Source organism: Eublepharis macularius, chromosome 4, assembly GCF_028583425.1.
Source record: "Eublepharis macularius isolate TG4126 chromosome 4, MPM_Emac_v1.0, whole genome shotgun sequence".
In the NCBI taxonomy this organism is placed as follows: Eukaryota; Metazoa; Chordata; class Lepidosauria; order Squamata; family Eublepharidae; genus Eublepharis; species Eublepharis macularius.
The window spans coordinates 64265098-64289591 of NC_072793.1; the positions used below are offsets into that span (position 1 = coordinate 64265098).

Consider the following 24494-nt stretch of genomic DNA (forward strand, 5'->3'; position numbering starts at 1 on the left):
ATTATAGAAATGGTCACAAAGGTCCTTGTATAAGCAACTAGTTCTCTAGACTGTCTTCATGGGTACACAACTGTATGGAGAAAATATGTGCAACTTTTGTTTTTAAACTATCCCTTAATTTTCTTATCTAGGTGCCCCAATGTCATAGTTGTTATTAATATATAATATATTGATATTTATATATATTGCTGTTTATCCCAAGACAAGGTATTGTGCCCCCTGGACTGACAGAAGATGAATTGTGGAGGGCAAAATATATATATGATTCAGCCTTCCATCCAGATACGGGTGAAAAGATGGTTTTGATTGGCCGAATGTCTGCTCAGGTGCCTATGAACATGACTATCACTGGTTGCATGATGACCTTTTATAGGTAAGCAATAAAAAATGAACATAGAATTACACTTTTATGAATAAATCTGCAGTCCTAAAAACCAGAAATTAACCTGTTGCCCCATTTAAGTAAGTGGGAATGGATACTATAAATGGTTTTGTCACTGTAGAAAAGAACAAGAGTCCAGTAGCACCTTTAAGACTAATAAAATTTGTGGTAGGGTACCGGTCTCTTGGTCTTTTCTACTGCTACAAACAGACTAACATGGGCAAATCCACATTACTCATTCTAAGTCGCATGTTCCCCGCATTCCCCACGCAATCCCGAGTGCTGGTCACATTACCTCATTAAACAGACGCATTTCATTCGCATTTCTCCTGAATATGTGGTCACAGGTTTTCAACAGGAGTTTCACGGTGGCCGTGAACGGGCCAATGCTCAATTTACGCAGTTTTTTTAAAAACCACCCCCCTTCCTGTCTCTCCGGCCATTCCGAGAGTTCCTATTGGCTGATTCAACTTGCAAGTGCTCCGTAGTCTGCAAAAGACTGTTTTTGACTTCATAGCATTGGATTTATTGATTATGCTGTTTCTGAATCAAATCTGGTAGTTTGAAAAATCATTTTGGGGTGAATCCATCCTCAGAACGGACTCGCGAAACTTCCTTTTTAACTGTTTTTTATTTTTTTTATTTTATATTACTGTAATATCAAAATTACAATATCCTTATAAGGAAATACAATATCCTTATAAGGCAAGATCGAAATAACGGAAAAGTAATTAAAAAAAAAAAGGCGGGAAGATTTGTTCCCTCCCTCAAAAGCGGAAAATGCGGGTGTGGGGTGAATGCGGATTCGGCCAGTGACTATTGGGAACATAATGACACTCCAAGGAAGTGAAACTTCAGTAAAATTCAAGCACTGAACTGTCCTGCATAGGAAATGCCCACGAAAGCTTCCCACATACTTCCAAATTTCCAAAAAAGAAACAGGAGAGAGCCATCATTGCTGTCAGTGGGGGAAAGAGAGGCATCATTATCTTCAATGATGTTTCTTTATAAGGCAAGATCGAAATAACAGAAAAGTGCGCTCAAAAATGTTTTTAAAAAATGGGCGGGGAAAAAGGTCCCGCCCAAAAAAGCGGTTTTTGAGCGGCCGTGTGACTGGAGGGACACGCGAGAAAGACGGATTGGAAGCAGGAATGTGAATGAAGAGGAAAAAATCGCGGATTGGAGGCAAATGGAAGATATCTGATAAACATGCGGGTAATGGGTGAATGTGGATTCGACTATGGCTACCCATCTTGATCTATCTCCATGGTTTTGTCACTGTTTTCCAAGCAAGCAATATTAATTTAAATGCTTTCTATGTAAAACAATTAAAATTGAAATTTTGCCTTTTTTCCTACAGTTTTATCAGATACTTTGATTATAAGTTTACCAGAGAATTATCTGTTATGTTGGATTGTATCTCCTTTTAACCATCTCTCAAATAAATCCCACTTTTTCTCGCCACCATGAAGACATTTAGCCTAGGAGTTTTTAATTTCATAGATGGGAGTTTTTAATTTTATACATGTTATGTGGGATGCTGACAGCAAAGTGTCAAATTTCCCTCAGTCTGTTTATCATACTTATATTATTTTTGCATAAAACTATAAGAATTAGCTTTTCCCTTGAATGAAGCAAAACCAAAACAGCCTGATTGTAAACTCAAGTTCTATTAACCTCAGAGCGTTAGTATTTAAATCACAACTGGAAATGTGTGCATTAAATAGGTCTGGCAAATAATAGTGAGTGTATTAGAGAAATGGTTAGAGGGATTCCTGCAGTGTACTACTAGAGATGAATCTAAAATGATGGTCACTCACTCACTGTTAAAATTCTACCACTTTCCCTTAAACAAACCCCTATTTTCTAACTTATATTTTCTGGTGTAGGAAAATCATCATTTGTGAATGACGGGATGCCTTATTTTAATAAGAGATACCTTATTTGATATTTTAAAATGAACGTGCTTGACTCTGAAGTACCTAAATGTCTCTACAGAACTTTTTCACTCATGATGATATTGAGTTCGACTCCGAGTCCTGACTGATTATTGTACATGTGTCTGTTTATGTTTTATAAGATTGGAATGTTCCTACTAGCACAGAGTAATTTTTTCATAAAGCAATGAAATTTGGTTTTCTTGTTTTAAGAACTACTCCAGCTGTGGTCTTCTGGCAATGGATTAACCAGTCATTCAATGCCATTGTAAACTATACCAATAGAAGTGGAGATGCTCCAATAACTATCAGGTAAAGTAGTAAAAGATAGGTCGTACAGAAAGTTCAGATAAGTCTATTCAATTAGATACAGTTCAGTAATAGGTGTGAGCAGTTGAAATGTTTTGTAGACAAAATAGTCATAACTTAAAATATGTTCTAATTATTAGGATCTCAGAAACAGCATAGTTTTGATGAGAAGCAGGGTAGTTCATTGAGGTGGCTGAAGGACCACTGCCTAATAGAATCTTCCCCCAAAAGGAAAGAATGGGATAAGGATGGTAGCTGGCTCTGGAATCAGCATCAGGACTTCAATTTTGAGCAGGGGCCAAGAAATCACAGTTTGAAAGAGTTCTGCTCTTCTGAAGATATGTGCTCCAGGCAGCATAAGTCCCCACTTCTTCTGAATGACTTTCAATTACTATAATAGTGAGGAATTCTAGACTGCCAAGTTTGGATTTTTATTAAATTTGCAATGTGGTCTTTCATAGAATTGCTTGATGTGTTGACGTGTAAACTCATAGTAAACTATAATGAGAAATAGAAGTGTTGCTAATTTAATACTTAGCATGTGGGTGTGGGTGTAATATGTTTCAAATGTTTAAAGCACTTCTCATATTTAACCACAGTAATACACATGATGTATGACTGCCAAGTTACTTCTATCTAGTACTAAAAATGCAGACTAAAAAAATTCTTTGAATGATGATAATCACATTTAAGATAATATTTGCATAGTTTAAATGACTAATGAGTTCTAGCCATCAACTTTGAATAGTGGCAGGTGTGAATCAAGCACTTCAAACTGATATTTATAGCCTGTATTTCTGGTTAAGTATATCATAAAGAGTAATAATCTGGTCAAATACCTGAAAAATATTGAGCCGGGGGAAATAAAGATGTTGCTGAGAGATGACAAGGGGAAAGCATAGGAGCTGTTTGCTAGAAGTAGGACAGAGGGGCCCACAGAGTAAGGCTTGTCCCTGTAGAGTTGATCACTGTAGGGCCATTTAGTGCTGCTTGGCATGCTAAGGCTATACTTGGAGTGAAGGTGGAAGTCATCACTACATAAAACTGTGCAGCTCATGCTGCTTACTTCTTCACTGGTTGATACAGATCTGGGTGTGGCCACCTGAGAACCCTGTATCCCCCACTTTGAGTTTCCTGAAGAAGAAATGAGATGGAAAATAAACTATTCCAGTCTTCTCTCAAATGTTGCATCTGCTCCCATGTGGATCTAGACTATTCTGTTCTTGTGGAAGCCAAACCTTGTAAGGTGCTTAACATTGCTCCAGATGTTTTAAAAATCAGGGCTCTGGAGTGAAAAACTTTGAGGAAGAGGGAGTTTTTAGCCTTCCAAAATAGTATCTTTTGGGGTAATGTGGAGTACCCTGCGACTCCTGTCCCAAGGCCAGACTATCCATGCAGGGATCATAAATAAACTTGTATGGTCATCATGACAGCTAAATTGGTATATAAGTGAGTGAAGTGTTCCAGATTACACAAGAGCAAACCACATGCTACAGGGTGTGGGGGGGGGGGAGGTTTCTGTTTCCTCAGAAGAAACCCAACTGTCAGACTACTGGTCTGTTTAGCCCAGTATTCGTGTCCCTGAAAGCAACTCCTCAGGGTTGGAGGAACTATCAGGAACATTGTGGGGTGGGAGGCTATAGGCAAGTCCATTTCTATTGGCTCATTCAGAGCAATGCCTCTGTTGAGTCATCTCAGATGTAACTGTATCAGGATGTGAGTGCTATGTCAGTTTTTGAGGCCTTGGTTCAGGGAACTCAAGACCATAAGAGATTTTTGACCAGTGCAAGCCCCTAGTTTTGTATTCTTGTAATATTTCGTTGCTCAGCCAAAAAATTTTTTCAATACTATGCAAACTGTGTTTATAAGATTTGAAACAATTTGATATTTAATGTACATAAGTACTGTGCATACACAAACATTTTTTATTTTTGCTTTAGCCAGCTTGGAACTGCCTATGTTTCTGCCACCACAGGTGCTGTTGCCACTGCTTTAGGACTTAACGCTCTTACAAAGGTATTTCTATGCTTTTCCTTATTTTTTTTTTAGGCAGAGAATATTTTTTTACAATGTTATAACACATATATAAATAATTAACTAAAAATTAGTTAATTCTGGAACTTTAAAGATGAACACATTTGTTTTGACATTAATTAACATTGCAGAGAGCCTGTTTCTGCAGAGCACTTGTTAATCCTTTTTAACTGAATCTTGACTATCATAGCTTTGCCTTATTTATTTTTTAATGTTTATATTCCTCTTAGCAAGGCAGCTTTATTCATTATTTAATCTTGTACAAAATGTTCTCCCCCTATCACCTCTACATGGGTCTGTAGCCATGTATTTCAATATACGCTTCGTGCCACTGCATGAAATAAGGCTCTTTTCTTTGAAAACTCATACCATCATAATTCTGCTTTTGTTTTTAAGGACCCATAAGCAGCACAATTGTTTTTGCAGAAACTGACAAAGATAGCTCTTCTTCTAAACATTTTCATTTAGCAATTGCAAATGTTATTGGAAAAGAAAGTATGTTGCTATGGAGAAAAATGGTTAGATATCTCTCTGAATGGTGTCACTGGAAGTTCCAGTGTAGAAATTTTTCCTGTTTTAGAAAGTACAACCTATGGAGTCAAATCAGACCTGAAACCCCAAACCAGTTCAGAGAGGTTTTGTAATGAATCAGAATAGTTCCAAAACTGTTTCTTGGTTGCCTTGAACCTGAACTTAACAAAAAAATAATGGTAACAAGTTCAAATAAGTGATTCAAAATCAGTCAGTAAGGAAACTGTTCAGTGTGGTATGGACTCTCTGTTCTATCTGTATTTGGGAAAAATATATTTACCAGTAAGCCATCTGAAAAGAGGAGGATAAAGAGACTTTGGTAGGCAAGGTCTCGACTGGTAGACCTCCTGACTGAGGCCCGGGTACAGGCTTGCTTACACACAGGCTACTGTCCAGCTAAACAGAGTAAGTTCTTTGCTTTTTGCTAAGTCAACATGGTTTCTTGGAAGAAAGGGTAGAAAGGAATTATGGGTATTTAGGGCTGCTGGGCCTCTTGCTATGACAGGAGTTCTGCCACTGGCAGTCCTAGTTACCCATTGCAACTCCAAGCAGCGGTGGGAGAATTTCTTTTTTAAAACACCTGCAGCATCTGCATTACTTCCAGGTGTAACCTGGAGTGATGTTAGATAGCTCTAGGAATCACCAGAAACAGTATGGAGAAACCATAGGGTAAAACTAGTTTTCCCTGGAAGTAATGTAGCAACACAGAGGATGTCATGGCCACTTCACATCCCTGCCCTTCATCCTCCCACTTGTAGCAAGCCACTGCCTGGCAACCCTATAGATACTGTAGATGATATTTTTAAAGGGGCAGGAAGCTATGAGGCTGAGTATGGGAGGAAAGGGACCTTGAAACAGGGGTGGCGATATTAAGATAGTGTTTAGTCATTTTAATTGTAATAATTATTTTGCCTGAATGACTGGGCCTAAAAGACTCTCCTTTGTCCACTAGCTTAAAAGGAGACTTTCTTCCAAGAACATACATTTTACAAATTAAAAAAAAAAGGGGGGGGGTAATACTATTTCAAAGTAAATTATTGTTATTAATTTTATAGATACTATGTTGCATTAAATATATCTAACGTCCCTTTCCTATGGGCTTTCAGCCCATTTTGAGGTTTCACACACCTTAAAGATAAAATGCTAGCTTCCTGTGGTGAAATAAGTTTTTTCAAAACCCGTTTTGCTCCATTTGCTCTATTTGCCTTCAGAAGCCAGAGCAGATTTAAAGAGCCTATATGAAAGCAACCTAAGCAAGATCAAAGTGTCTAAAACTGGCTACTACATCACTTTCTAAAATGGAACCAGAACAGAACTAGAGAGTTAAAATACTGATGATCTGGAACAAAATTCAGATTTTTAATGCTTTGAATCCTGTGTCCATATTGTAGAAGGTTCCTGCTGCATGTACCCAGTTCTTTTAAAGTTCATGTGCAGAGGCTTCAGAGCAGTTTCAGGTAAAATGGTAATGTAAATTAGTCTTTTCAAAGATTAACAGTGCAATCTAAAACAAAGTTACTCCAATATAAACCCACTGATTTCATTGGGCTTAGACTGGAGTATCTCTGCTCAGGATTGTACTGTAAGACAAGCATCTAAAAACTCCCTAGGCTGTGCCTGTTTACCTTCTTCTCCTTTTTCACAGCACGTCTCTCCACTCATAGGACGTTTTGTACCTTTTGCTGCTGTAGCTGCTGCTAATTGCATTAATATCCCACTAATGAGACAAAGGTAAGGAACAGCACGTGACCCATTACGGAGCTGCCTGTCCATTGGTAGCACCTGTGTGCTTAACCTTACCTGCTTCGGAAAGCTGGCAGCAACCCAAGACTAGCATTAATGCATTAGACATGATGATAATGATAACAACAATATTCAGTTTATATACCGCCCTTCAGGGCAACTTAATGCCCACTCAGAGTGGTTTACAAAGATTTTATCATTATCCTCATAACAATCACCTTGTGAGGTGGGTGCAGCTGAGAGAGCTCCAAGAAGCTGAGACTGACCCAAGGTCACTCAGCTGGCTTCAAATGGAGGAATAGGGAATCAAACCCAGCTCTCCAGATTAAAGTCCTGCCACTCTTATCGACTACACCAAACTGGCTCGCAGTTTGAGTGATTTGAGAGGGGGATTCTAGTCATATGCTACTGCAAGCATTCTTTTTTCTGTCTTGCCACCCATCTGGTGCCATTTGTCTGTTTTGTGGTTGAGGGCATCCTCATTATTTTTCCATGATAGCAACTTGGTCTGGAAAACAGCAGAGGGGTATAGGGTTACTTCCTGAACCAGTGCTTCAACTCTTATCCAAAGGGGGTAGCCTGACAACAGCTTTTAAATAAAATGAAAAATATCTGGAGACCCAGTCCTATAGGAGGTATGTGGGCATTGTGTTTCATTCTTCTACACATTTGCAAAATGCACAAGAGGTTGCTGACCAATTGGTTTGAGCAGGTACTCATTTCTGTTACGTTAAAGGTAGACATTTTGATCCAGATATAAGGCCAAAGTGCCGCCTCAACTACTTTATGGAATACTTATTTGTCTTGATGGATGTTAGCCAAACATATAGAGGATATAGATTTATTTCCTCAAGAGATGTTATGGGGCTCCCTAAAAGGGTAGTCATGGCAGTTATGAGGCTTGAGGTGAGATTATGTTAATTAGCAGCTATTGTAAACCATAAATGTTTGGCTGCCTATTTGCCATAGGGATCCATCCTCCAGCTATGCCTGTTTAGTACTTGAAGCCACATATATGAGTAAATGGAAGAAAGTTAAAGTTGAAGAAATGAAGATTGCTGGAATTTTTTTTACCCCAATTTTCATGTCTTACGAAGTAGAGAAGGCCCAGGCACTAATCAAACAAAGGAGCTGTGATAGAGTTTGCCAGAATATGTATACTGTAGTACATAGACCTTGTTCTCCTTTTAGAGCTAAACTTTCCAGTACTTAAGAAGTGGGCAGACTCTTTAAAAATCTTAAATCTACCAAAATATAGAGTTGCTTTTACATTAGCATGTTCTAACATTTTGCCATCAGCAATCCTTAAGGGTGGTTACAAGCGAATCCCTTCAACTGATCAGTTGTGCCATCACAGTACAGGGATGATAGTGTCTGTAGCCCATGCATTGCCCGTTTGCAGTTATTATAAAGGAATTAGAGATTAAGCAATTGCTCCACTCTCTGCTGAAGTAACAGGCAGATAATCCTAACTGAGGACAGTGCGTATATTAATGAAAGTGTAGCTGTCTTGTTAATGTGTCCTTTGGGACTTGACATTGGATGCTGAAAAAAACATACAAATACTATAATTTGTGTTATTAGAAGAGGTCTGTTGACTGTATGCCAAAGCTGGTGGTGGTGGAAAGGGCTATCAAGTCATAGCTGATTTATAGTGACCCCTGCTGGGGTTTTCAAGGCAAATTTTTTGTACAAAGATTAATCCCGCATTAGACAAGCCCCCCAAAATTAATAAAGACAAAGCAGGGCCTATACTTAAAATTCTCAAAATAGTAACACGTTTGTACATACAGAATTCTAAGAATAAAAATAAATAAAATAGTTATTCAGCTGGTTTCCTCTCTCTCTTTAAAATTCTGACAGGGAATTAAAGCATGGTATTCCCATTACAGATGAAAATGGAAACCGACTGGGTGAATCAACCAAAGCTGCTGAACAAGCCATTCTGCAAGTAGTTGTCTCGAGGATTCTTATGGCTGCTCCAGGCATGGGTTAGTCTCATTTCAATTAAGCGTAACATTTGTATTAGTAATGAATAAATCTTTTATTCAGCACATACCCACTGCAGAGCAGCTCTCATAATCCTTTGTGCCCACGAGGCTGTCGCTGTATCCATGCCCAAATGTCTAAAGAGTAATACTTTAGGCGTGAGAAGGAATGAGATGCCACAGAGAGCTAGGTGAGAGTGTGATTTGGCATCTACTTGGCTTAGATTGCCTGGCCACATCAGACTGGCTGTTTTGTTCAAAGTGTCTTTGTTTTATGGTATTAATTGCTTAATTAGACTGTAAGATTATCAGCCAGTTAAGTAGTTTGTACTAAACTACAGAATAGCTTTCTGACAATTATGAATTATTAAACTTATTTGCTGGATGAGCAAGGTTCAAGTCCAGTAACACCTTAAAGACCATCCAGAGTTTCCTGAATATAAATTTTCAACAGTCAAGCTCTCTTCATTGGTAATTTGAGGTATTTCTCATGTATATGTAACTTAATATGCTTTGTAATCATGGAAGAAATTTTGCTAAGAAACTGCATATTAGAGATAAATTTCAGAGGAGTATAGCAAGATACAAGTCCAGTAGCACCTTGAAGACCAACAAGATTTTCAGGGTATAAGCATTTGAGAGTCAAAGCTCCTTTTGTCAGATACTAGTAGGAAAGAAGATCCCTGAGTCTTTGTATCCCAGCCAGAAGGTGGGAGGGTTGTTGCAAAGAAGGGTGTCAGGATGCAAAAGTACAATGCAGCTAGATAAGGTGGGAGGTGCTCTGGTTGGGCTGCATTATACCATTGTACCTTTACATCTTTGTAATACCCCTTGAAAGCTTATACCTTGAAAATCTTGGTCTTCAAGGTGCTGCTGTTCTATGGCAGACCAACACCTGAAACTATCCAAAGAGTTAGCCATGGTCGTCTGTTGCAGCCCAAAAACAGAATCTGGTAACGCCTTAAAGACTAATGGATTTGTTTTTACATAAACTTTCATGAGTTTCCAAGTGAGTTTTTGGTGTTGTAACTTCAGGTAAAAATCTTTCTGCCAGCTGAACAGTAACATTTCATTTATCTGACAAAGTAGGCGATGACTCATAAAAGCTGCTGCCACAATAAATTCATTGGTCTTCATATCAGGGACAGTCTTTCTTTTGTGAAAATGTCCTGAGTATTAACGTTACTCCAGAAGAGATGGAATGTTGAACGCATCAGAGTGCCAACTAAAGGGGGAAAGTACATTGCAGGGTGTGGGTGGGGAGGTCTCTTTGTTCCTGGAGAGGAAGATTCTGGGAAATGAAGTTCTGCACACCTTCTAATGCTACCAATAAGTATTAAGGAATAATATTGTCAGCTACTTTTGTAAACTGCTAGATATGATTTGCTAGGATTTAACCATGTGGTTTTATTTTCTAACTTTATAGCTATTCCTCCCTTCATAATGAATTCTTTGGAAAAGAAGGCATTTTTAAAGGTAAGCTTAACTAAATGTCTACTGATTTCTTTATTACAGTAAATAAGATTAATGGAATGCTGCCTCAAGTGCAGAAAATAGTTAAATGAGCTTAAATTTACAATTATTCTATGTTCCCTTCAGGAAACACTTGTTTGTGAGTACAATTAGAAAATGTGAGAAGGATTTATTGACTCAGTTGTGCAAATTAAATCCACATGTTCATTATTCTAATGTACCTAGTGAGTTTTGTGGCTTAGCAAGAATTTAGAGATGGCTTTCTTTGATAAAAAATTCCAAGACACTTTATGGAACCATGCCTCAATTTTAACTTTTCATGTTGGAAGAACAAAGATATTTGTTTGACCTTATTACACATCTTGGAATGATTAGAGTAATGTAATGAGCATTCTTGTCCCTTCAGTGACATTTGTTGCAAGAAATCATAGATGAAGATTCCCTCTGTCAAATGAAGTATCCATTAATTAGACAGTTTAATCAACATTAGGGTGTTGTGGATTTTGCAGATGAACACGTCTGAAAGAACTTTTCCATGACTGTTCTGACAACTTCTTGGCCCTATCTATGATTTCCTACTCCTCCTTGTCCCCTCTTTTTCTCATGACCTGTGAGCTCAACTGAATTATTCTATAGCTAGCTACTTAATTATAAGACTTGGGACTGATCAATGCTAAAACAGTTGTGCAATGGTGTCCACTTTTTAAATAAGCAGCTGGTGTCTGTCCTTTTGAAGCTGCATTCAGTATTCTATGAACTGGTTGATTTCCTTTTTCTAAGAAAATCAAAGGTAGTAGCCATATTGCTGCTTTCATCCTTCCTTTGTTATTTTGACACTTCATGTATAATTGGACCCTTTAAATAAAGTTGCCACAGGAAGTGAGTCAGTTTTATTCATTCATAGTTCAATAGCAGAATTCTTGACAACTAAATTATATTGTGCCCATATAATCCCTTTGTGTTATTTCTTCTTCTTTTTCCCCTCTTGGTTCAGATATGCTTCCTGTGGTCTCATCTTCTAGCTTGTTTTTAGTAAGATTTTTTGGTTGTTCTCCAAATGCAAGATATAAAATGAACACTAGTTTTTTCCTCTAGGTCTGTGTAACATTGTAAATAATGCCCATGCCCCACATATCAGGTGGCCTTGTGTGTGCCATCAAGTCACAGCTGACTTATGGCAACCCTCAGGTTTTCAAGCAAGAGACTAACAGAGGGGGGTTGCCTTTGCCTGCCTTTGCATAGTGACTGTGGTTTTCCTTGGTGGTCTCCCATCCAAGTACTAACCAGTATGAAACATTGCAATCTTTGCAAATAAATAACTCCTACAGAACTAGTAAGTTATATGTTTATTTAGTTGGTTGATTCCCATTTTGAAATGACTCAAAAGAAGATCCTCAGAGCATCGTGTAAAGTATTCAATAAAAATATCCTAATCAGTAAAATAGAATTCATAATTGGAATGGTGCCAAAAGGTGGAATATAAGTTCAGAAATATAAAATCTCCCCCCTCCCCCATGCAAAACGATAGAGCTAAGTATCTGACAATCATTATTTATCAAGACAAAATGAAAGTTTTTCAAGACAAAATGAAAATTTTGCCTTATGGCAAGATGCAAATCTGTAAGTAAGGTTGCTGAGAGTGTTTTCAAGATGACCAGATTCTTTTAGTTCTGCCTTATTGCTATTCTACATTAAGAAGTATGTTCCTAGTTGTCTTGATTAGATACAAGTTTGTAATGGATTTCATACAAGAAAAAAGTGTATTCCTTTGTAAGTATATTAGCCATTAATACTCAAAAGAAAAAATAATTTATTTTGTTGCCTTGCATCACCTCTGATTTGAAAGGGTACCATCTGTTTTGTCATCTACTGAATCTAATGGCCGACTTAAGTTTTAGTGATTCTACTAGTTTCACTATGGGTGAAATACCCTTGTTAAAAATCCCTGTAGATGTGTGATCTGTTAACTAAAGGTCAATTTAAAGTATTAATTCCAATTTTAGGAATGATGTAGATCTGATTTTTTCTTTACATTTCCTGTGCAATGGCAACCCTGATTAGAAAGGTGTGATTATTCTTACCGTTCAAGAATCACCTAAAGCTACTAGAGCTACCTTCCCTTGACTGGCCACTATGTCTAAGTCAAATGGCTGGATCCAAAAGCACTACTGCGGAAGTAAAGCAAGCAAAGCAAAAATTTCCTGCCTCTCTCTCCTGCCGCCGCCCACTGAGCTCCCTGTGATTCTACTCTGGGGTCTGAAGGACCATTGAGAACAACGTGGGAGGTAAAGTGGGGGATATACAGTAGGCTAAAGAATCAGTGGAAATCACACTCCCCTTCCCAGCCAATGGAAGTTCCATCAATGTAACTGTACCTTTAGAGCCATCCCAAAGAAACTATTCATTAGTTTTGGGAGCACATTGCAAGAGACCCTGTGTTCTCTATGTTACAAGCACTCCAGTGTTTAAGCCTTCTCAGCTGTAATCCTTATTTTGATCTTAAGTTTTCCAAGGTATAGGCTTACTGTTCCATAGTTCATTGCCCCTAGCTGGTGAATAAACTCCATGTGCTAAGTTCTTCAGGCATATTGTTTTTTCTTGATTAAAAACAACCTCTCCCTTTCCTCTGCTTCTGTTGAGTGAAAGCAATCATCTGTTCTTGCCATAAAATTTTCTTTTTCATTTCCAACTTTGTCAAATAATTAAACTTTTTTTAACGAAGTCACTTCTATAGAAAATTCTAGAACAGTTAGGGAAAATATTGGCTGTATAAAAATCTTTGGAAAATAAATTGGCACTTTTTCTGCCACATCGCATCTCTCATCTTTCATCACAAGAACTATAGTTCTGTGCTCATTGCTTATTTCCATGTTCCTATTATTTTGCTTCCAACTGCAACAGCAATTTAGGGCTATGCTTTTCACTGAAAAATCATAATTGCACATATTGACTGTAATTCAAACTGCTTCACTAAATGACATCTAAATTTCATACAAGTCTTTTGGAGGAAATGCTTGTTTTTAGTAAGAACAAAATCCAGTATACAGAATTCAAATCAGGTTAACATTTAGTTTAAACTAGAAATCTTACTTGTTTTTGGAAGATTGCCAGCTACAGGAAAGTGAATCTGGTGCAGGCATTAGGGATGTGCACAGAGAAAATTTTCATTATAACTTCAGATCCAGGCTTCAGGTGGGAAATTTTAACCTGACTACTTATTTCCAGGTAGGGCAATACTGGTTCAGATTCAAATCTGTGAGTTTTTTTCAGGTTTTAGAGTTCTAGGACCATTATTTTCAATGGGTAATGTATATGAGGGCCTAGGGCAGCTGTTTATAAAGATGATGGTCCTCCCTCTAATCTAAAGCGCCTCCCCCAAATTTTAAGCAGATTGAACAAAGGAGGTTCATAGAGGTTTCTTTCTGCGAAGCCACACTAAGTTCTTTCTACTAGTCCCTAAAATGGCCATTTATTTGTTTGTTTGTTTTCAATTTTTATTCCACCCTCCCTGCACAAGCAGGCTCAGGGTGGATTATATCAAGTAAAAACATTCCTATAAAATTTACATCTTAAAACTATTTAAAAGCAACAGTCCAACAGCACAATGTAAGATTAAAAAATATGCACGATAGCAGTATTCAGCAAAATGGAGGCAATCAAACTGCCACTTAAACTGTAATTTAAAAACTGAATGGTGGATGCCTCTGGGTGGGAGGGGTCCAATCTTCTCCTCTGTCTAGGCCAGTGGAGGCCTAACCTAGCTCCAACCATATGCCTGGTGGAACATCTCTGTCTTACAGGCCCGTTGGAAGGATAGTAAGTCCTGCTGGACCCTGGTCTTATTACACAGAAAGTTCCACCAGGTTGGAACCAGGCCCAAAAAGGCCCTGGCTCTGGATGAGGTGAGGCGAGCCCTCCCTGGGGCCAGGGACCACCAGTAGCTGTTTATCCCCTGATTGGAGTGTCCTCTGGGGCACATCCGTGGAGAGGTGATCCCGCAGATACGCTGGTCCTAGTCCGCATAGGGCTTTATAGGTTAATACCCAAACCTTGAATCTGATTCGGTACTCCACTGGCAGCCAATGCAGCTGGTGCAATACTGGTGTTTTATGTGTACCACTTGACACTCCACTGATGACAGGTGCTGCTGCATTTTGGATCAGCTGCAATCGCCAGATCAGACTCAGGAAGCCCTGTGTAGAGCATGTTACAGTAATCCAACCTAGAAGTGACCATTGCCTGGATCGCTGTAGTTAAATTGCGAGTCGACAGGTAAGGGACAAGCTGCCTGATCTGTCTAAGATGAAAAAAAAGAGGACCTGGCAACCGCTGTAACCTGAGCCTCCATTTTAAAAGAGGCATCTAGGAGTACCCCCAAACTCTTGACCTTCAGAACTGGCATAAGTAACGCCCCATTGAGGGTTGGAAGCTGGAGTCCCAAATCTATGTGCCCGCAACTCAAGTACAGGACCTCCGTCTTCGTGGTATTTAATTTCAGCCGACTCTGCTTCAACCATCCAGCCACGGCTTCAAAAGCATGTTCCAGGATATCCGGGGCCGAGTCAGGTCAACCGTCCATCAGCTTTTTAAAAAGCAATGCTCTGCCTGCATTTATTTCATTCATTCATTTCATTTCCTTACTCTTACAGTGAATGACAATTTTAAAAAATTACTTTTCCACTTAAAACTCTGCATTTTCCTTCTTTATTGTAGTTTGTTGTTTGTTTCCTTTCAGAAAGTGAGGAAGGCTTCCTTTGCAGACCCTCCCCCATCTTGTTGGTCTGCCATTATTCCCTGTGGAGGACATTTCCGGGGGGGCGGGGTAGAGTCATGGCTTTTCAACCAAATGTCACCAAAATTACAGGAGAGATTCTTCTGCTTGCCCAGCAAACCCCACCCCCCACCCCACAAGTTTCAAGCAAATTTGACAAAGAGTTTGAATTCTGTGGGTCTCTGAACAAGCTCAGGCTTTCTGCTTGCAGAGTGGGGGGAAATTCTCCACCCCATGATGGACAGGGGAATGAGAATGCCAGCTCTCAGCAGCTTGGTATTGGTAGATTGGGAGTGCTCTGTGCTCCTCCTTACAAGCACCTAATCGGAAGGAGGAACTCTATTGTCCAGGAAAGCATTAGAATTTTTTTTTAAAATGTGCTTATGCATGGCTGCTAAGCCATCGAACTTTGAAAAATACAGATATTTCAGGGGATGGTGTTTCATTATTCCCAAGCATCTTGGATTTATGTTACCATTCAATTTGTTACCAAAATACCATTGGATTTATGTTACCAAAATCAACGTAATGATTTGAAACAGCGATTTTCATGTGTATTTTCAACTCAGGGATTCCATTATGCACACCCCTAGCAGCCATACTACTTTTGCTCAAATTTTCTTTTTTTTTTTGCCAAATATCCAGATTCTTTGTGATTTTAAAATGCAAGTTGTAATGGTCTTTTACACTGTTTATATTGTTTCAGTAATTTCCCAAAACTGTCTTGCTTTGTTCCATTTCTCCCATAGAGTCTCTTTCTCTGTTCCAAATTCCAATATTTATCACCATTTGTGCCATAAATTTCAAGCAAGAGTAAATAATCTAAAGAAATGATCCCTTACAGTAAAGCATACTGAAAACTGTGTCAAACAAGTAACTCTGTATATCTTCTGGTGCCTTATCAAAACTGTAGCAAATTACTCATGGAAGTCTGAACTTTTTTACAGCCATTTGCAACTAGGGCATAATACATTTCTAGACAGTACTAAGACTTCAAATTGGCAAAATGTTTTCTCAGAAAATATTTGATCTTGCTTGTACTGTCAGGAAAGAACAGAATGAGCAGATTACCTATTTTTTGTTTTGATCTGCATAAAAGACTTTAACTATTCCTTTGCTATTCAAATCTGTAGCAAAGTCATACAGTGTCTTCATCTTGCAAACTCCCTCAACTACTTATACAGATTAAAAATAGCATCATTAAGGGAGATATTGATTTTAATGACTATTGCATTTTGAAAGAGCTCAGTTGACTGAGTAGTAAGCATTCCTCTCCATTATCTATTCTACAGAAATATTGCTGTAATGGCCCAAAAGAGTTGTTTGTTTTTAACTGCTCTATATGAACAATGCCTCCTCACTGCTATGATTGTCTGCATTGCTGAAAACAGAGAGACAAATCAATCAGCACTACAGACTATTAAGAGAAGGTAGTTATACAAGGTGCTAAGAGTTAGGAATGTTGACAGTTCCTAAGAAATAAACTGTATTTTTAACTTTGCCTGCATTAAGCATACATTTTAGGTACCCATATGCCTTTTAAAAGTACTATATCCAAAATCTCCAGTAGTGTATATGCAGTAAAGTATAAACATGTTTACCATGTATCATTCTGGTTTTGACACAGCGGTTCCCGTGGATGAGTGCCCCCATTCAAGTGGGATTAGTTGGCGTTTGGTGAGTAAAAAATTCAAAGATTGTGTGAGTATTTTCCCCCAACAATATTCACTTTTAACAGTACATGACAGACTCCAAAACTTTGATCTAGTGAGACTGTCCAAGTCTCATTAAGGCTAGGGCAAATAACTCAGAGCAACTGAGGCAATAACTTTTCTGAACCAGCTGCTGGGAGCAAGGCAAACAAAAGTAGGTTTCAAGCCTCAAGAATAAGGCAGGATATAAGTTCAAATATCTAGTTAATGTCATCATGGGTTTGGAATCAAAGAGATCAAACAAAAATGGAAGGAGAAGGGCCATGCAGGGTCGCAGCATGCTGAGGTGGGAAAGGCCACGTTAGAAGATTGAGTCTGAAGGGAAACAAAATGCTTGAGAAAAACAGAGAAATTCCTCCCTAACCCTCCATCCTACAACAAGGCAATGAGTACAAAGGTTATGGTATTACCCTTATTAGATGGTACAAGGGTATATAGGTACTTCCTACAAAGCCCAGAGGACCCTATTGACCCATCCCAAAGAACAGCTACTTCAAGTAACTTCAGTTATTTCTTTGTCTTTTCCAGTTTGGTATTTGCAACGCCTTTATGCTGTGCATTATTTCCTCAGAAAAGGTACTGCATATTTTTCCTCATTATTGTTTCTATAATGAGAATTACAATTGTGCGCAAGATAATCCACATAAATAAGTGAAAACATGCTCGGTGTTTAAAATCTTCTCAGTTCAGTCTGAAGGGAAACACCATGAATCACCTATTTCACATCTAAAAAGATATAAGTCACAAGCTTGAGGAAGTAGTTGGCAATTAGCAAACTCTTAATTGGTCCTGTTTACACTGGACAGCTAGAGGGCCTGCTAACAGCCTTCCTCAAGAAACTATAATTTTTTTCTCTTCCACCACTATTGTCCCGCCTTTGTAACTTTCCTGGAAGGGTGAGACCAGCAATGCCTTTCTTCCTACCCCAAGAACAACCCATTGTTTTTCTCTTTGCATTCCTTTTAAATCATCTCAGACTGCGTCTATAGCCTTTTACCTCCCTCTCTATTTTGTTTTACTTCTGCCTTTCCTGTGAGGTACTGTCTTTTTAAAAAATATGAGCAGAGGCATATTCTACAATTTGGAAATCTTCCTTGGAACACTAAAAGCAAAACGTTGGAAAATGGCTCTAAGTGAAGGTGGAAGCTCCATGCTCCCAGAGCCCAGTCTAAGAAGTAGGTTAGCTTCTCTCTTAGCCCAGTTTAGTGTTGGCCTTAACATTTTCCTGGTTTTATGCCTTTGCTCTTCCAGACTGAGTAGGGAACTCCTTCCCACAGGCTAGGTTATCTTTCTACCTCCAAAGAAAGAGACATTTTTTCTGCTTTCAGAATTTTCCTCTACTGATATCCAAAACAGAGATTAATCAGATAAGATTAATAGCCCTCTCTTTCAGTGAATTCCTAAGCAGAGTTATCCCATTCTAAGCACATTGAAATCAATGGGCTTAGACTAGAGGAACTCTGCTTACGATTTCACTGTTTATCCTCCCCCCCCCCTGCAATGTGGCCACCAAAAAACCAAACCTATTACATGTTCTCACCAGTACATACTTTCAGTGTATAAGTAATAGAGGATGAGAGAAAAATATTTACTTGCAAAATAAAACCAAGATATCTTAGAATTGATATTGGTGATACAGAAATGGAATGATGTATAAAAGGAAACTAAGTTGAGTTTGAGCAAGAAGATCAGGAGGAGACAACTTGTTCTCTGTTGCAGCTGACTGTTGAACAGATGTTCAAGAGATGTTTCAAACCAAGTGTGATTCCTGTATGTTGGCAGGAATAGACATTTCATTTTGTAGAATGATCAAAAATGTTAGTGGAAACAGAAGTTCCCTGCTTCTTTTGCAATAGCTCTTTGACTTTTATTGAACTCAAAACAATGTAACTCAACATTTGCCCTCTTGGCTTAGAAAACGCTTAGAAAAGCTGTAATAGCAAAAGCAGTTCCAGGCAATGCTGAGATGGATCAGCATCCATCACACCTAGGTGGGTATTCTCTAGCACTGTCCTAAATGTGGCACTTGCTCATTTTAACTGCACGTCTCCATGCTTACTAAATTCATTTTATTCATTCCCAATAGTAAAATTTAAAAAGTTAACAATCAATTTAAAGGCCTCCCAGTCATACATGACTTGCTATTTCAGTTTCAGTTTATAAGTAAAAGCTTAACAATTCATATAGTGTGTTTTCCTGGCTGACATATTAACACATTACACCAGTTATCCTTAGCCAAGCAAAACAATATTTGAAAAATATGGTTCATTTTGTGGCTCATAATGTTACGCAGAAACTAACTATTTGGACTAATTAAAACTCTTGTGAGGAGTTTTAGAATTGATAAATCCCTTAATACTAATCATATTTGTAATTTAATAGACTCAACTTTTTGAAAAATAATCATATACTTTACCACTTATTAGACCGTATGTTATACTTGAATAATGTGTTATGTCTTCATTATTTTTCTTCTGCTCAGCTCCATGTCTGTATCTCGTCTGGAGTCAGAATTAAAAACCAGGATCCAAGAGCTCAACCCTGAATTGGAGCGTGTGTATTTTAACAAAGGATTATAATTCGTAGCAAACTGTCCCTCAGCGACAATTAGGTGAACTTATTTTTGAATTATGTGACAACTTTGAAGACAGTCCTGATGTGTCCTTTCAGTTTTACCCAGTTTTGAACACTGAGGTTATTTGGTTACCACTAGAGAGTTTTCATAATTATGGTTTCAAATCATAGTATTTATCATTACTACTTTGTCTACTGCATATATTTAATTTCTTTTTTAATGCAAATATTCAAAGCAGTTTACCATCAGCTCTCAAGTAGCTAAGATTAAATACCTTTGGAAAATGTCAGAGGCAGAGAAAATCACGCTATTCTGTTTTAGGCTTCCTATTTTAAATTTCTGCTATAAGAGTAATCTCATGACTTCCTCGGAGGTCCAGGGTATGATTTCAGTAGCATGCTTGCTCAATTCTGAGTTCATAAACTGCTTTATCACACTTCTGTAAGGCCTGGTTTAAACAGAGCACAAAAGAACTTACTTATTCCACATTGCACATATTCCAGTATATCCTTTAAACTGGACCCTCAACCACTGCAACCACTGTACGTGCAGTGTTAGCATACTAGGGGCCTATCAGTGTCACATTTAAATTGGTATTGTCCTAAGTAGTTCAGGAGAGATGCAGGGTGATAGGCAGCCTGGTGTGAATGAATAATATGGAGAGAGGGAAAGAGATCTTACCAATAACTCTGAGGCCCATTCCCATAACTTTTTATCATTGATACTGCCTGTACTAATCTCACACTGTATAATCCGCCTTGAGTCTCAGTGAGAAAGGTGGACTATAAATGACATCGATAAAAATAAATAAATAATAAAGCTGTTTGTGTAAAAAATTATAACAATCGGTCAGCTCTCTTAGATCATACAAAAGTATCTAGAAATTAGATAAGTGAGAAGTATGAGTTGATCCAAAGGTTCCCTTCCCCTAATATAAGAATCTTTCAAAGAAGGAGTTCTCCTTCATGTAAAGAATAGACTTATCATTATAGCTAAACATTAAGAAAATTAATTGGTACTATCCATGGTACCGGGTCTTTACCAGACCTGAGGTATTTAGCAGATGAGTAAGTGCATATTACCCTATTCAAAAATGGATTTGCTTTCAGTCTTGCTTAACATCCTGCAGCAATAGGCAGGAGCCTACAGGAATTTTCTGATGACAGTTTAGGGCAGTAGCCACATTCTGCAGAAATCCAGCAGGATTTATGAACTCCATTACTAAGTTTCAGTTGCCTTATTTATGTTTTTCTAGGAATGGCAGTATATTTTATTATGATGATTTTTTATGATTATGATTATTATCGGCCCTGTTTCCTCATATCTTTAAGTCATCAAACCATGTGAAGTTCTTGAGAGACGTTTTTAAATTCAATCACATGGAAACCTTCAACTGCTAAATGCAATTGTGTGAATGCCCCATTTTTCCAAGAGAGGTATGCTGTCACAGCCTTTTTAATTTTTTGACAGTTGTTGGTCAGCTGTTTTGTTCCCTAAGAAACATAAGCAAGAAGCACTTTTAATCAATTGCTTATTGATTTAGGATGTTTCGGTGTGCTTTGCAATCCTTACTAATACAATGATCCTATGAAGTAGGTTGCTATTGTTTCCCATTGTTCAGATGAAGAAATCAGCCCAAGAAATAGTAAGTCCATGGCTAAATTTGGATTTGAACCCAAGTACTCATCTTGTCTCCTGAACCATGCTGGCTCGCTACTGCAGAAATTGTTAGAGAATTATTTCCATCTGCATTCTGCGGTAATCTCAATGTGTGTTTGACTTTCATGCCATTGAAGTCTACCATTAATGTATAGTATCCCAAATGTAATGTCATTAGTAATGGCCTCTTTGTATTCTTCCAAATAAATCTACCTCTGTACTCAGAGGAGTTATTACTCAACAGAGACCCTGGCGCTTGTACATGTTCAAAATAATATTCATAATCAGTGTGTCATATGACCTATATGATATTTTCTTTATGAAATAGCTAATGTGCTAAATGCAGCAGAGAGGTCTATGTTTTCTGTTACTGTAATATCTAAGTGAGATGTTCCACACACAGAAAAGCAGATCTTGACATTTTAACAGAAATAGGAAAAGCAGATCTTATGCTTGAGGCTACATCCTATGAAGTATGTGATTCGAAAGACACCTAGATAGTGGGATTTGTAGAGCAATTCAGTAGTTTACAAGCTGTGTTCCATGAAACCCTGAGGTTGCATGGAAGCTCACTGTGGGTTCCTTGGTGATGAGAGGAATAAAAGCAGATACGATTTTCTGAAAGACAGCTTGTCAACCACTATCAATCTTCCACTATACATCCACAGGAGAATGTTAGATGTGTAAAACTCCAGTCATGGTAGGGCATTGGTGAGGACTAGCAAGCCTAGCCAAGATCTTACATAAATTGAAAATGCCCTAGAAATTTCTACATCAAGCAGAATTTTCTTGTCAGAGAGATTGACATGAAGAGAAGCAACTCAGGAAGTCTGAAACTGCTGGAGTTAGCACCTTTGGGGTTTAACCTCGTGGTTGTGTTGCAGCCTTTCCTCCACCATTTCTTCCAATATTGTCAAACCTCGTGCTACTGTCTTAGATTGCATCTAGAGCATCCTGCACTTTCTTCCTCACTATCACATATACCTGCTTTGGTGATTGTGGGGGGAAAGGGTAGAGTGATGAATCATTTACATTTAAACAGGAGACAGATTGCTCCTAGAGACACAGTGTACTACTCATGCATCCATTTGCAATGCAGATAGGGGTGAGGGGCCATCTTGCAGTATGATCAAATGATCATACAGATTGGACGTGCCTTGGCCCTGTGTATTTGTGCTAGTGCACAGAACAGCCTTTTAAAACTTTCAACAGCCTGATCATAGCATGTCTATTCCTAAGTGAATTTCCCTGAACTCAAAGGGCCTTTACTCCTAGTAAAGGAGCTTAGGATTTCATCTGACAGTTCCATCCTAAGCAGAGTTATGCCCATCTAAGTCCTTTGAGGTCAATGAGCTTAGAAGGATATAACTGTATTTAGGATTGTACTGTTAGTTTCCTTGGTGAATTTCAACAGAATTATGGCAATAAATATTTCTGAATGAGAAGGAAAATATTAAATGATTTGTGGTATTTTGTTTTTGCATTTTGTATGAAAAAATCATGGGTAATCATATGTTTCAGAGCTGCAGAGACTACAGGAAATAATTTAATAATTTCTATCTCCTGTTTAAAGGGCTTGGGTTTTTTTTAAGTGCAAATTTTCCAGTAGTTGATTTTTTTCAGTTTATAACCATTGTATGTGACCTCAGTATTTTTTTTTAAATTTTAGTATTTACAAGTAGTGTGCTTGAGATAATATAACCTAGTGCAAAAAAAATTATTGATAGATTTTATCAGGAATACAAGAAGATTCTTTGACCCATATATAAACCTGAGGACAAAGAAATACATCATGAGTGGTATTTTTTAAATATCGGTCTCTTAATGCTTTTCTACAGGATTGATAATTTTCTTGGTATTATTAAACAGAACAAAATAGTATTAAGATCAGTAAATTTATACTGGTCTGATAGAAATAGAATGTTTTTTAAAAAAAATTCCAATAAAGTGCAATAAGCTAGTACAATGGAATAGTTATTAATATTTCCAGTTTGGGAAAAAATGATTCTAAGTTATCCTTGTGACTTAAGTACATTTTAAATGTAAGTATTAGCACAATGTCTTGCCAGTGTTGATGGCATTTAATGTACAATTTTAACTGAATGAAATATTAAAATCAGAAACTGGAATGAATGTCATGTCCTCTGTGTGTCTGCCCACAATGATATTATTGTAACTATGCATGGACTATATTCTATACAGGCCATTTTTCATTTTACAGTTGGTTGGATCTTGTCAATCATTTCTGCATGTGTAAAAGGAGGGCAATTTTCATCAATTTCAGTATCCCAGGGCAGATCTCCGACTTCCTCCTTCCCTTCCCTATCCCCAAGAGCAGTATTTCAGGGGGGAGGGCATGCTTTGGGGGCTGGAAGAGGAGGCCAAGATGTCACGCTCTACAGTTAAGATGTTTGGTGGGATGCAAGCCATTATGTTTCCAAGTACAAAATACATGCATAGTGCTTGGAGATATGAACAGCACACTTAAGAACAAATCATAGTTTTTTTCCTTTAAATTGATTTGAGTGAAAAAGAATCAAGTCAAAAAATGGAAATGAGGCTATTGATGTATGCTGCTTCCTTTAATATATGACACAGATTTACAAATACACGTGGATAATGGATGGGTACATCCCTTCCTCTTTAATTTGAGATGGGGATTAATTTAGACTTGTGTCTCTCTGGCCCAATGACCTCGCTCCCCTTTATAATATAATATTCCACTGAATTTCATGAACACATACTTATTTTGCCAAACAAAGCCAATGAAAATGATGGTTCTGGCTGCTCTTTTTAATTTTTCCCAGCAACACCTTAGAATAGAGGAATCCCTAGCCAATCATTGTTTTCCTGCCTAAAGTCTTGGTGTGAGGAGTGAAGAAAATTATCGAGGGCATTTTAGTTTCTATGACCCAGCATGTAAAACAGCATTGCACGAGGTAAGTTGTGGGAAAGCTTCATGTTAAAAACTCAATCCAAAACCTCTTTTTAAAGGGTGAGGAGGAGTAAATAATTATTTGTGCTCATAATTTGGAAGGAAAATAAATGTAACCTGTGGGAACAGAAGGAATTAAGGAGACGAAGAGATTAAATGATGCCATCAATGATGAAACCTTTGAAAGAGAATGCAGGGAAGGATGTATTATCCCGAAGGATTTCCCAACTAAATTGCCATTGTAGCTTTCACTTGCTGGGAAGGGATGCTTGGGTTTCGATGAAACTTGCATATCTCCACCTGCCTGTAAAGTTTTTCACTTTGGAATAAACTTCAGATACAAAACCCTTCAGGAATTATGGGGTTTTATTTTGAGGTGTGGTACACCCACCAATTTTAACTTCTGCTCTTTGCCTCACAAGGGAGCTCCAAACGTGAATGCTAG

General features: G+C 38.0%; 1 protein-coding gene across 3 annotated transcripts in view; it reads left to right on the forward strand.

Moving 5' to 3' along the window:
• The window catches only part of SFXN1 (sideroflexin 1), a 41161-nt gene extending 17914 nt beyond the window's left edge, over positions 1 to 23247 (forward strand). For 2 of the 3 annotated variants that reach the window (XM_054978374.1, XM_054978376.1), the window contains exons 3-11: positions 203 to 373; positions 2533 to 2631; positions 4569 to 4644; positions 6839 to 6924; positions 8800 to 8927; positions 10351 to 10400; positions 16796 to 16845; positions 17409 to 17456; positions 19363 to 23247. In XM_054978374.1, coding sequence (XP_054834349.1) covers positions 203 to 373; positions 2533 to 2631; positions 4569 to 4644; positions 6839 to 6924; positions 8800 to 8927; positions 10351 to 10400; positions 16796 to 16845; positions 17409 to 17456; positions 19363 to 19459 — 805 coding nt within the window. In that variant the 3' untranslated portion in view covers positions 19460 to 23247. The remainder of the gene's footprint in view (positions 1 to 202; positions 374 to 2532; positions 2632 to 4568; positions 4645 to 6838; positions 6925 to 8799; positions 8928 to 10350; positions 10401 to 16795; positions 16846 to 17408; positions 17457 to 19362) is intronic. The other variant, XM_054978375.1, reaches the window with a different exon arrangement.
• The last annotated feature ends 1247 nt before the right edge of the window (positions 23248 to 24494 follow it).